Source organism: Notolepis coatsorum (genome assembly GCF_963971535.1).
Source record: "Notolepis coatsorum genome assembly, chromosome: 16".
Classification (NCBI taxonomy): domain Eukaryota; kingdom Metazoa; phylum Chordata; class Actinopteri; order Aulopiformes; family Paralepididae; genus Notolepis; species Notolepis coatsorum.
Genome location: NC_140180.1, coordinates 24,426,916 through 24,441,395, shown reverse-complemented (window position 1 = coordinate 24,441,395; position 14,480 = coordinate 24,426,916). Strand labels below are relative to the sequence as shown.

General features: G+C 42.1%; 1 protein-coding gene across 6 annotated transcripts in view; it reads right to left on the bottom strand.

The window, feature by feature from the left end:
- Positions 1–824: 824 nt before the first annotated feature.
- The window catches only part of LOC311243099 (uncharacterized protein), an 89,847-nt gene continuing 76,191 nt past the window's right edge, over positions 825–14,480 (bottom strand). For 4 of the 6 annotated variants that reach the window (XM_084332178.1, XM_084332181.1, XM_084332179.1 and 1 more), the window contains one exon: positions 825–3,950. In XM_084332178.1, the coding sequence (XP_084188304.1) occupies positions 3,712–3,950 (239 nt within the window). In that variant the 3' untranslated portion in view covers positions 825–3,711. Of the gene's footprint in view, positions 3,951–11,565; positions 11,611–13,354; positions 13,490–14,480 lie in introns of all 6 variants that reach the window. The other 2 variants (XM_084332183.1, XM_084332182.1) reach the window with 2 other exon arrangements.

The following is a 14,480-nucleotide window of genomic DNA, read 5'->3' as shown; positions in this document are numbered from 1 at the left end:
TTGCTTGCTGCGTTGTCGAGTAAATCCTGGTGTTGAGTAAATCCTGTAATGCTGACAAATGGTAGTCAGTTAATATTTGGATGTTACATATTACAAACATATACGTTTATTGTCAATTAGATTGATTCCGGTCTTTTAGTGAGAAAATACCAATAACATTAGTTGGGAATTGTAATGGATGAGCCGGGATTGTAAATAATTTATCAGATCGTTACTGGCTAGCGTTAAATATACGCTATATCATAATGCAGTTGAATGATGTCTCTTCTGGCATTCTGTACCCTGCTCTCCCTTAAATACTAGTCACGTTCTGAAATCTACAGCATAACCCAATGTATTTCGATTGATTACAATGAATTGAATGGAGAAAAAAACATCAGCGTTATATCGGCCATTGAAAAACCCCTATTGCTCGGCCAATAGTCTACACCCTCTCCAGACCGACGGTATGGTATTCTACACCCTCTCCAAACCGACAGTAGGGTAGCCGATGACCAGCAATATTTCGGTTACTGGCCAGCCTCTCTACCTCTAGGCTATTCTGCCACTGGTAACCAGACACATCTATGTTTGACTCAATAACATTTTTGCTATTAGAGATGACTGTAATGTGCAATATCTGGAGTATCATCTAACTAGGCCAGATGTCCTTTACCCAGTTTTGCCTATGACGTCTGGACATATTGAGAGGAGGCACAGTACAAGGCCATGAAGGATCTTAAAAGCAAGACAACTAGGCCATGCTTGGATAGGATATTATTGATTTTTAGTTTTCTATCGAACTTGAGAACCTAATAAAGAAGTTGAGATCCATGGCAGCTCTACAAGTTTTAAAATGCCTTTATTTTATGGCTCACATTGTTTAGAGAATTTTAAAATAAACCGACATGTTTCGGCCACAGGGCCTTCATCAGGGTGTTGATAACTGCGACCAAACAAAACTGTGACTAATAAAGAAACAGAACTCTGGGAGAGACTAATTACAATGGGAGACAGCTGGTGTTAAATGAATGGAGGCACAGCATATACTTAACATGACATAGTTAGAAAAGGGTCAGTAAAGAATGCAAAGAATGCAATCTACTTAATGGTAGGCTATGTCAACGTGGAAGGAATATACAATAATACTAAATATATATAAAATAAAAAATGAATATATACTCAAAATATTGTATCAACCTAAGGAAATGAGTCAAATCAAACATAGAATAGAAAAAGAAATTGAGAAAATATCAAAAAACAATGTAAGAGCAATGAGTAATGCAAGAAAATAAAACGTATACTAATAAAGTAACCTACTTAGCCTATAGAAATGACAACATGTCCATAGTCATTTAAACCTGGGAATGAGGTGGCCTGTAGTTATCAAAATACAGAAAAAGATAATGAACAATACAAAAATAAAGTGTCCTACTTGGCCTATTTGTATACAGAATAAGCTTCAGAGTTCAGTTATATTGAGCCCAGCTAATCTTAACAAATGTGTGGAAGAATCATTGCATGGAAGTAGAGTTTTGCAGCCTCTGTAGTTGCCGACACGTCTGCTACAGGGAACAGCTCATCTACGTGAAGACTTTTTAATCCCCACCACTGACATGGTGCATTATTTGCCTACACAGTGGGTAACTATGACTATCCTTAACAAATGATCAGACGTGTGATCCTCTGATCTTCCTTCGCTGCACACAAAAGGGTTAGTGGTGTTGATGGGTCTGTAACTTCCCCAGGCATACCTTAAGGCATTATGGTGGAAGACCTTTTAGTATTACAGTGACGTGTTGAAAATCTAAACCTATAGAACTTAAAAGAGGTTTGCATAATGCCTCTGGAATACGTAATGGTCATTCTGGACATTTCAAGTATCCCCACCTTACTTTTTATTGTCGAAATAAAATGGTGTTAGTCGACTAAACAAACAAGTATAGTGAAAGTTTAAATCGAGCATACATTTTGAGGATGTCCTTCCTGGGACCAACACTGATTGGAAGGATGATGTACAGAATGGCTTCCCCTTGACCTGCAACTGAATTATAGCTCTATATATATTCTTGGATAAGAGACTATGTTTGAGTTTATAAGAACAACATGAAGTCTTACTGATCCAGGAAGCTTTTTTGGGGCAGACCCACAATAAAACTGAAAAGCAGGCCATATTAGCAGCATCAGTTAGTCTCTGACCTGTCCTTCCATATGTATTACCAGTTTATAGATTCATTGCCAAGTCCAACAGCATTTGAGCCGTTTGAAGTTCATTTATTTTTATATTTTTACTTATATATATATATACATATATATATATTTGTGGCAGTGACATTGAATTATACCTGTTCTAAATATACATGTAATAAATCATATAACAAACCACACACAAGGGGTTTAACACATGGTGCAACTGTCAGTCTGACTATTCAATTCAAGTACATTTCCTGTTTTCCCCAAAACATTTCACGTTACAATTCACTGAGAAGTCATAGAAACATTGTCCTCCTCAGTCCATCTGCATCACTGACTACATCTCTGGACTTAACCTCTTGAGCATCATTGACTACATCCCAGTGTCACCGGTACACAGAAAGGAAAGCTCATGTCGGAATCATCAGCAATTTGTTGCGTTGTTAACTAACATATTATATTGGTTGATGTATATTTCTTATTTGAATTTGAATAATATAGGCTTCAATAGAACTGGCACCAAGCAGAGCATAGAACACTGGTAATTCTGAGGTCATGCCCCTTCCTTTTATAGTCTCCTTGCTCAGACTCTAGGAATTACAATAGGAAACTGAGTGAAACAGAGTATTTTGTAATACAAGAGAGGTTCATTTATAGCCGGTAGTATAAAACGAAAGCAGTCGACATGGCCATATCTGAGAATTCACACAGTGGCCTTCAAGACGACATGAAATGCACATTCAAAATATATATTTTTTAGCAAAACTACCAAGTGGTACAAAAATGAAATAAAAACTCTGAAAGGCACAAGGGGTAAAAATACTGGGAAATCGACACCAAATGTCACACTTACAAACCTCATACTCATAACACTACCTATTATGAGGTAGATTACTCCTGGCTGTTAGTACATCGAGTGGTGGGGTGAGAGTGTACGAAAGCACAACATTCGTCTAGTATGCGAGTATACCTAACGAAAAGTATAATAGATTGCCACACCTGCAGGTACAAGAACTGCAGGTACAAGAGTCGATATGTGAAAGTAGAGTCGTTTTAAAATAGAAGATGGATTGGCAGCGTTTCCCTGTGGTAAAACGAAAAAGGCTGTTCTCTGATAAATTTGTGCCTCACGGAAAACGTGGTAATGAACGAAGTATGAGGACCTCAGCAGAGTAAAAATGCTAAGCTTCATTAAAACCCTTCCTAGTGTACTATCTCACACATTATGACATTGGAATCTTGAGAGCTGAGCGTTCTCATTGGATGTCACTACGGCCGCTGGCCGCTGAAAGATATGTAGACGATTTCAACATTCTAAACGGACTACGTTTGATTTCCTGTCCGCTACTGATGTTGGCATAACACTGCAACAGGAGATAAATGCGGGCTTAAGCTAGTGACACAATTCCACTGAAACCCGAAGCCCTTGAGCAAGACACTTAACCCCTAACGTTGAATGGACCTGGTCAAATTCAAAAATAGAATTCTGATGGGGGGGGGGGATATGCCTGGAAGGGTTAAAAACAATTGTACATTTCTTCAATCGAAGTCGAGTTTGTCTGAAGTGTAAACGTCACAAATTGATACGTCTGAACCGAGTGGGGGAGCTGAGGGAAAGGTCACTCCCTTCAGCTCGAATCGGGGTCCAAAGTCTGAGCCGATGGGGCCGGCCGGAGCAGCGCCCTGTCCTGGTACCTGGGGAGCAGCGCCCGGTCCTGGTACCTGGGAGTCTGAGCCGATGGGGCCGGCCGGAGCAGCGCCCTGTCCTGGTACCTGGGGAAGAGATACACAGAATATATATATACAGTGAGTCCTGGTACCTGGGGAAGAGATACACAGAATATATATATACAGTGAGTCCTGGTACCTGGGGAAGAGATACACAGAATATATATATATACAGTGAGTCCGTAGCTCTGGCTCTGTGTTCCAGCACACCGGAAAGGAACTATGCCTTTGACACTCAGCTTTAATTCGAGGCTGTTTACATCTATCTCGGGTAGGGATGTGACCGAATCCCAATATGAATTCGAGAAAGCACAGATAATGAGATGGACACAAATGTTTTTTATTACACAGATATTAATATTGTTATTCGGGGGGGTTGGGTTATGAGCTCCATTGGTGCACCATCTGATTGCCGTCCAAAACTACCTGTGGGACTGCCATCAAAACTACCTTTAGAACTGCTGTCAAAACTACCTTTAGGAGCTGTAGGACTGTTGTCAAAACTACCTTCAGGACCTGTAGGACTGCTGTCAAAACTACCTTCAGGACCTGTAGGACTGCTGTCAAAACTACCTTCAGGACCTGTAGGACTGCTGTCAAAACGACCTTCAGGACCTGTAGGACTGCTGTCAAAACTACCTTCAGGACCTGTAGGACTGCTGTCAAAACTACCTTCAGGACCTGTAGGACTGCTGTCAAAACTACCTTCAGGACCTGTAGGACTGCTGTCAAAACTACCTTTAGGACCTGTAGGACTGCTGTCAAAACTACCTTCAGGAGCTGTAGGACTGCTGTCAAAACTACCTTCAGGACCTGTAGGACTGCTGTCAAAACTACCTTCAGGAGCTGTAGGACTGCTGTCAAAACTACCTTCAGGAGCTGTAGGACTGCTGTCAAAACTACCTTCAGGACCTGTAGGACTGCTGTCAAAACTACCTTTAGGACTGTTGTCAAAACTACCTTCAGGACCTGTAGGACTGCTGTCAAAACTACCTTCAGGACCTGTAGGACTGCTGTCAAAACTACCTTCAGGACCTGTAGGACTGCTGTCAAAACGACCTTTAGGACCTGTAGGACTGCTGTCAAAACTACCTTCAGGACCTGTAGGACTGCTGTCAAAACTACCTTCAGGACCTGTAGGACTGCTGTCAAAACTACCTTTAGGACCTGTAGGACTGCTGTCAAAACTACCTTCAGGAGCTGTAGGACTGCTGTCAAAACTACCTTCAGGACCTGTAGGACTGCTGTCAAAACTACCTTCAGGACCTGTAGGACTGCTGTCAAAACTACCTTCAGGACCTGTAGGACTGCTGTCAAAACTACCTTCAGGAGCTGTAGGACTGCTGTCAAAACTACCTTCAGGAGCTGTAGGACTGCTGTCAAAACTACCTTCAGGACCTGTAGGACTGCTGTCAAAACTACCTTTAGGACTGTTGTCAAAACTACCTTCAGGACCTGTAGGACTGCTGTCAAAACTACCTTCAGGACCTGTAGGACTGCTGTCAAAACTACCTTCAGGACCTGTAGGACTGCTGTCAAAACGACCTTTAGGACCTGTAGGACTGCTGTCAAAACTACCTTTAGGACTGTTGTCAAAACTACCTTCAGGACCTGTAGGACTGCTGTCAAAACTACCTTTAGGAGCTGTAGGACTGCTGTCAAAACTACCTTCAGGACCTGTAGGACTGCTGTCAAAACTACCTTTAGGACCTGTAGGACTGCTGTCAAAACTACCTTCAGGACCTGTAGGACTGCTGTCAAAACTACCTGTAGGACCTGTAGGACTGCTGTCAAAACTACCTTCAGGACCTGTAGGACTGCTGTCAAAACTACCTGTAGGACCTGTAGGACTGCTGTCAAAACTACCTTTAGGACCTGTAGGACTGCTGTCAAAACTACCTGTAGGACCTGTAGGACTGCTGTCAAAACTACCTTTAGGACCTGTAGGACTGCTGTCAAAACTACCTGTAGGACTGGCCCGTTTTTTTGTTTGGACCCAGGAAAGACCACAAGTACAGTATGAGGAGGTATAAATATATATTCATAATTAATTATATGTAAATATTAAATCAATTTGATGCTTTGAAGGCACAACAATTGCATTTCCAATTAATATTAGGTTAGAAAACACATTTGCCGGATTTAATGTGACTTCCTTTAGTTTAATCTAATGTTAATTTGTTAATTTGATTACATCTGTTCCCATCTTGTAGTGTACAATAATTATTGCAAATAACTTTTTTTACAAAAAAAAGAAGAAATACCTTCCAGTATAAACCACGCCCATTTCCGAATCTGAATACAGATACAGATAATGCTGTTGGTTGAACAGATATAGATACAGATAATGACCCCTAATCTCTAATGCTAGAAATTAGGCAGCAACCCTCTCATTTCACCCTCACGTGAAGTCGGTCACCAGGTCCGCCTTTTTCCACCTCAGAACCATTTCCCGCCTCCGCCCCTCACTCTCCGACACCTCAGCGGAAACACTCATTCATGCCTTCATCACTTCCTGCCTCGACTACTGTAACAGAATCCTTCTTGGTGCCTCCAAGAAGGTTCTGGATCGCTTACAGTACGTCCAAAACTCAGCTGCGAGGGTCCTAACGCACATCACCCCCACCCTGCAAAAACTCCACTGGCTCCCCATCAACTACCGAATCCCCTACAAGATCCTCCTCACCTACAAATCCCTGCACGGGTTGGCCCCTTCCTATCTGACCGACCTACTCCACCCCTACACTCCAGCACGAGGCCTCCGCTCCTCCAACTCCGACCTCCTCACCATCCCCCGCACCAGGCGTTCGACACTGGGAGACTGTGGAACTCCCTCTCCATCCGAGGCTCTGACAACATCAACCTCTTCAAAACACACCTGTTCACACTTGCATTCGCGCAACACAGCCCTGCTCCCAAGTAGCCCACCCCCTTCCCCCCTGACTCTTTTCTTTTAAGCTACTGATCCCGTTGTTTGTTTATTTGTATTTTTTACCGTTTCATCCAATTGGACAGCACCTTGCTTTATTTTTTTCTTCATTCCTGTTGTTACTATTATATATATATATATATTCATATTTCTACCCTTTTATATAGCTTCTCTCTCTTTGTAAAGTGTCCTCGAGTCTGAGAAAGATGCTTCTCTCTATAAATCCCATTTATTATTATTTATTATTATTATAGTCACTCGCTCACTCACCGATGTTCTGTGAGAGACATTCTTTTGAACGCACAGATCATGTAGACACTTCTAACAATGTGTAAATCATCCTTGAGCGGATTGGAGATTGTCGCGCTAAAGACACCACCACTCTGGAGCCACATTTAGCAATATTATTTCCCGGTAAGCTTGCGTGTCCTGTTTAGTGTCAATGGATTCCTTACAATCTAGAGATTCATATGATATCAATGACTTTGTGCTAGCTCACAATAAAACCTGAGCCCAGTACGGCCTTCAAAAGTGATCCCTCAGGTAGGGATGGTACTGTATATGGGCCTCAGGTAGGGATGGTACTGTATATGGGCCCCGCCCCCTCCCAATGGAGCTGCCTCGTCGCTGCCATCTGCTGGTCAAAACCTGTATGTACCCAGCCATTCGTTGTAGGGTAAACTTTTCCTACTTTAAGTGTAAATGCTATGTAAATGATGGTTTTGTTGAACATTTGTATTTCACAGGAGAGAAACTGTATTCAAAGAAAGCTATTAAAATAGTCTTTGAATCTAAATATACTTTCTTTGTGTTGATTTTACATTAATTCCATGATTTTACTCAAGTAAATATCTGTTACAAGCTTCGGTTTTATGTAGAAAAATGCCGTTTTTAATCTAGATTGATTACAGAAAATTGTGAGATTGATTAGTTAATTTATTTGTATCTATTGGCGGCGCTGGTGTATATATTATATATATATATAGGGCGGCTACGTGGCGTAGTGGGCAAGGCGCTCGCCACGAAATGCTGGAGACGCTGGGCTCGTCAGTTCGAGCGTGAGCCTCCCACGCGTTACTCCTCGCCACTGAGAGATCGAGCTGCGCAGGTGAAAAGATGCAACTGCTGTTACCTCAAGTACCGGAGGGGACTTGTGCTGTGTATGACTTAGTCCACATTGCAGCCGGCTTGTGGGAGGCAAGAAACAGCGTCCGTGACAGGGGTCGGGTTGAATTGGATGATACGAAATTGGGATGGGAGAAAAAGTGGATAAAAAAAAAATATAATATATATATATTATTATAAAAATATAATATATATATATATATATATATAATATTTTTTTTTTATCCACTTTTTCTCCCATCCCAATTTTGTATCATCCAATCATCCAATTCAACCCTCCCCTGTCACGGACGCTGAAATGTGTATGTGTATATATGTAATGTGTGTATATATGTCAGAGAATCAGCCCCTTGCGTCCTTAGTGTATAGCATATGACATGGTGTATGTTTGTTCATTGATGTGACAGTGTCTGGCAACATACTGTTTGTGTTCTTTTTATTTCTTTTTTCTTTGTGTTTGTGATTTGTCTTGATGTGTGTTTGTGAAAAGTTTCAAGTACCTCGGAGCCCACATATCCGAGGACTTGACATGGACCACACACATTGACAGTGTTGTGAAGAAGGCACGACAACGCCTCTACTTCCTCAGGCGCCTAAGGAAGTTCCAAGTCAGTCAGAAGATCCTTAGGAACTTCTACTCATGTACAATAGAGAGCATCCTGACCGGCAACATCACCTCCTGGTTTGGGAATAGCACTGCACAAGACCGTAGCAGACTACAAAGAGTGACACGTTCAGCCGAACGCACAATTAGAGGGGGGCTTCCCACCCTCCAGAACATTTACAACAAGCGGTGCAAGGGGAAGGCTAAGAGAATTATTAAGGACTCGAGCCACCCGAACAACTGCCTCTTTGAACTGCTGCCGTCAGGCAAGCGATACCGGAGTCTTATGGCGAGCACAGAAAGACTCAGAAGGAGCTTCTATCCCCAGGCCATCAGGCTGCTAAACGAAAATAATCGCTAAACGAACAATAATCACTATGCAACAACCATCAAATGCACACAGCACACACACCCACACGCACACACTCACTCAAACAAACAACACACTGCAGCACCCACTCTCCACACTTTAGATCACACAAACACACTTACACTTTATATTTATTGATAAAGGATTTGCACTACAACTCGTACACCTACTGTGAATTGTACCTAAACTGCACCTCGTCCATTTATGCCTTGCACTATATAGTATTGTATATTAGTACACTGCACAGTATTGTATATTGTATGGTAACTACGTCTACGAACATTGTACATATGTCTAAACTGAACACTGTGACCTCTTTTTTTACTTCTAATTTTTACTATGTTTTTATTTCATACTTATCTTGTCATGCACAGTCTCTGGAGCGCAACAGTAAGAAGCATTTTGTACAAAAGTATTCTGTACTTCTGTATGACAACTATTAAAGAAACTTGAAACTTGAAACTATAAAAGCTGAAAATAAAATATTATAAAGTGTAAATGCTATAAAAATACAGTAAATTACATTTTATCAAAATATTAACCAGTAAATAAAGGTTGTAATCTGTAAATGCATTTGATTTGACTGTAAATGTTATGAATTGAAAATGGGGGAAGTCCTTCTCTGGTCTGCATCCCCATAACAATTGTGTATTGCGCAATACTGTATTGTACCCATTCTGCAAAATTTAGCAATCAATCAATGTATTACCATAGTGTCTTTATACCTTCATCACTGTAGGCTACATATTAATACTACAACTCGTTAAAGCTATAAAAAATACCTATGGTCATTAATTTAGCAGTGGGAATATCATTTTTGGAACAGTGTGTGTGTCTACAGAGAAAAGTGAGATAAAAAAGTCAATGCGATTTTGTGTTTTTCCTCAATATCTCTGCAATGCCTGCGAGTTACCAGTAACTGTATTTGTCATACCATGACAATTCACGACAACTTTTAAAACGGATCAATTTATATTTATAAATCGCATTCAGGAAATTGGGCGTCAGTGAAGGCATGCTCTCCGACGTCTCCGTGGAGGAATGGGAGGAGGGGACGCGTGAACCTTAGGGGACGACAGGGGAGGCGCAGAGCAAACGGCTGTTCACCAACACATTTACACATTCCTGCATCACATACAGTAACTTTGTATTGTTTTATCCACAGAAGATTTGCAAACCTTTTGTTCCAGAGACAAAAGCCACAGAGTGGGCAATCAAGAGACACTGGCTAAGTTGATTTGACACCATCGGTGCATCTGTCTCCCCCGAGCTCTGAGCTGTCGTTGTTCTTATTCTTCTTCGGGTCGCAACGGTCCGACTTCCTGTGATAACGTTCTAATCTACACTGCTGCCACCTGTCGTCACGGAGGGGAATTGCAGCCATTTTGTAAAAATTAATAAGTACAAAATACGTGCCAATTCCGTAAACCGTGAACCGGGCGTGAAGAAGGTTGAAAAAACAGGAGAATCCCGGGAAAAACGGGAGGGTTGACAGCTATGCTGTGCATTTGTTTTCCAATGTTGCAGAAAATGCCTGTCATATAAATAAGAGTGTCACATCTTGTTCTAGGCATATACGTCTCAGGGCTTTCCCTAAACAATGGTATAGGGGACACAACACGCCAGCACCACCATGTGTTTAAAAAGAGATAAGATGTATATATATTTATACACTGTACTTAAATAAATAACTTATTGGAACTTTTGTTAACTATTCTATTGAAATAATGTTTTTAAGTTGCAGGAAATTACAGCAAATGGCTTTCTTTATTGCAAATTATTTTGCCTCCCGGACGGGGGGCACAGACCCCCTCCAGTCCGGACCACCCCCTAGTTGAGACTCTGGTATCACAAGAAGGCTGACCAAGCTGGTCCAACTTTCGAGAAACGCTGGTGGTCGCAGTTTGTTCTGTACATGCTCGCTCCCGCACATAATTAATTAATACAAAAATGACAAATTGTCGCTTTAAAGTAAGAGTAATAGTTGCTTCATGTATTACATACCTTGTCATTTTATTTGGTTGTTTGTTTGATATGTGTTATTATTATTATTATTATTATTATTATTGTAAACTACGGATGAGTCGGTCACAGTCAACCAAAATCTGTATCCAGGTTTACATGGCAATGGGGGTGGGACCTCAGTGCCTTAACCCTGGGAAAATGTGCGTGTGGACGTAAGAACGTGCAAGGACGCATTTCTCGGGGGGAGGACGACTGATGAGTCGGTCGCAGTCAACCAGCACCTGCTAACGGGTCTGACCCTTTAGCTCAGCTGGTTAGTGCGGCCGCATGTGGATCCTATGGTCCCAGCTTCAAATCCACTCATTACATTAGTATTACCTCTGTGATGTACAGTATTGTCTGTCTCTTTTATATTCTATTTATTTAATCTCCTCCCCCCCCCCCCCCCCGTTACCCTCCAAGAGGCCCTTTCGTCCTCTCACCAGGCCGCCATTGTGAATAAAAATGTGTTCTTAATTGACCTGCCTGGTTAAATGAAGGTTAAATAAATAAATAAATAAAATAAAAAGTAAGGGGCTAGGGAATTAATGTACGTCAATGGAATGTCCCCACAAGACGTGTGTGTGTGTGTGTGTGTGTGTGTGTGTGTGTGTGTGTGTGTGTGTGTCATACCGCAGGTTGAGGGGAGGTCACGTTGACGTCAGTAGGATGGTGAACCTGAGGAGTGAAACCACACATTGATTGATTGAAACCTTTATTTATACTCAGGTGAGCTCTGAGGTGAGGCCACCTCATTTACAGAACTGCTGAGTGTACAACAAGATAAAACAACAAAAAGGTCACATGGGGCTAGAGCAGGGGTCGACAACCTGCGGCTCCGGAGCTGCATGCGGCTCTTTAGCCAATCAGCTGCGGCTCCCTGGCCAACATTTATTTATATATATATATATATATATTTTTTTTATCTCTTATTTTGGAGATCAATGTCATACTGTGACACTGAAATGAAAAAATATTTCATCAACTAAAATATTTCATCAACTAAAATATACAGTACGTCACACGTACGTACTCAGTCTCTCCCTGCCGTCTGCAAGTGGCTAATCTTGAGTTTCCGACCCCCCAGTAAGCTAACCATGGATAAATCCAAAAATTAACTTTTTATTTTATAAATTTTCCACAAATAAGGAAGGACTCAAATATACCTGCATAGTTCAGGGTTTTATTTCAAAGTAGGTCTACAGATGGTAGTCTTTTTTCAAAGTAGACTACTTTTAATTTGATAAATGTTCCACAAATAAGGGAAAGACTCAAATATACCTGCATAGTTCAGGGTTTTGTTTCAAAGTAGGTCTACAGATGCCAGTGTTTCTTCTCCTCTTCTGTGTTTTATTTCAAAGTAGGTCTACACATGGTAGTCTTTTTTCAAAGTAGACTACTTTTTATTTGATAAATGTTCCACAAATAAGGGAAGGACTCAAATATACCTGAATAGTTCAGGGTTTTATTTCAAAGTTGGTCTACAGATGCCAGTGTTTTGTCTCCTCTTCTTTTTTTTTATCTACTTTTTTCTCCCCCTTTTTTCTGTGATTTTTCTCCCATCCCAATTTCCTCTCGTGCCAATTCTCCCTCCCCTGTCCTGATCATTGCTCACATGTGCCCCCCATTGGCCGGTCGTAGGGAGGATAGAAGCCCATCACATGTCCCCTCAGATACATGTGGAGGCAGCCAGTCACTTCTTTTCACCTGCCAGCGCGGACTCTCATTGGCGAGGAGTAACGTGTAGGAGGCTCACACTGCCGCCACCATTTTCCTGTCTTTGCTGTGCAGGCGCCCTGATCGACCTGTAGGAGTCGCTGTTTACAACGACCAGACTACCACCCTTCGACTCCCCTCCCGCTAACTCTGCCAATTGAGTCAGTATGACGGCCGGTCCAAGCCGGAGGCAACGCTGACAGCCGGATTTGAGACCGGTGTCTCTTGGGTGACAAACGCAATGTCCGCTGTGCCACCCAGCCGCCTTTTTGTCTCCTCTTGTGTTTTATTTAAAAATAGGTCTACACAGCCAGTCTCTTTTCTCCTCTTCATAAGAGTTTGAGGTTTTCCTTTGTTATAACAGGTAAAAACAGCAATAAAAAGTCAAACATTTTATTTTTGTTGCTTTATAATTCCATTAATGCAACAAACTGTGTGCTATAAGTATAAAGTATAATACATCGCAAATTACTTTGGGTATGCAATTGTCAGGCGTTTTATGCTAAATGTGGGGTATGCTTGGGGATAACTATATATATAAAATGGTACACTGTTATCTTCATTTTAAGGGTAAATTGGTTTTGCGGCTCCAGAGGAATTTTATTTTGTGGGAGGGGGGAAAAATGGCTCTTTTGATAGTAAAGGTTGCTGACCCCTGGGCTAGAGGGACGACAGAGGAAGAAAATGAATCATCAGATAGACTCACCAGCGGGCTGAGGAAGCTATAAGAGGGCCCACTAGAGTTGGCCCAGCCAGCAGACTGACTGGGGCGCGCTGGCGTGGGCCTTGTCGGAGAAGGTGGTTGATTGAAGTATTTCGGTCCCGCCGCTCCGCTGGCATTCTGCAATTTGAAGAGATTTCAAAACATGAACTGAAGAAGTAAAACTCGCAGCCTCTCACCTGGTCTTTAAACTGTACCGTTTGTAAACTGGTTGGGGGGGGGGGGGGGGGGGGGCGACAGTGGCTCAGGAGGTAGAGAGGTCGCCTGGTAATCCGTAGGCTCCCGCTCCTCTCGGCAGCGTGTCAGAAGTGCCCTTGAGCAAGACACTTATCCCCTAACTGCTCCCGATAACACCATAGAGCCCCCTCCTCTACTCCCTGTACACCCATTCACTCACACATTCTCAAACCGTCTGTGTGTGAGTGAATGGGTGAATGTGAAGCATACGTTGCAGTCCATTTACCATTTACTGTAAACACTAGCACAACTAGCTCTAAAATGACATCAACCTTTTCGACCAATTCTTACCCGACTAATAGTCATGTATTTTGTTGACTAATCCATTAGTTGATTTAAACAACTTATTGCGGTCCACACAATAGTTATTTGACTGAGGGTGGGGCGGGCCTAAAGTGATGATTCACCTCCCTCGCATGATGCGTTTCATGCGTGGGAAAGTGGATAGGCAGAAAACATGGACGTGTATGTGTGAGTGTGTGCGTATAACAGCTGCCATGAGACGAATGCTTCTGCCAGATTTGACCTATATGTTAGTTTGGTCTCGAGTCCAGTTTATGTAAGTCATGTTAATGTCTAAATGAAAATCTGAACGCTACAGTGAGAGCTGCTTGCTAATGTCAGCTAAAGAGGGGGGCTCTCTCCAGCAACAAGGATATGGACTTGGAAGGAATCGAATATGGAAATATAAGGTAGGCCTGCTGCCTGTCCCATGATGTTCATGGCCTCAGGTCAAATCAGGGCCATTTGTTTAACTATCACACGTACCCTATTTTGGGTGACAAGCTGCCTAATTGACCAAACCGCGCTGGTCTGTGACACATACAAATAATTATGTAATCATGCAGAGGGATCTCTTTAAATGGAATGCCTA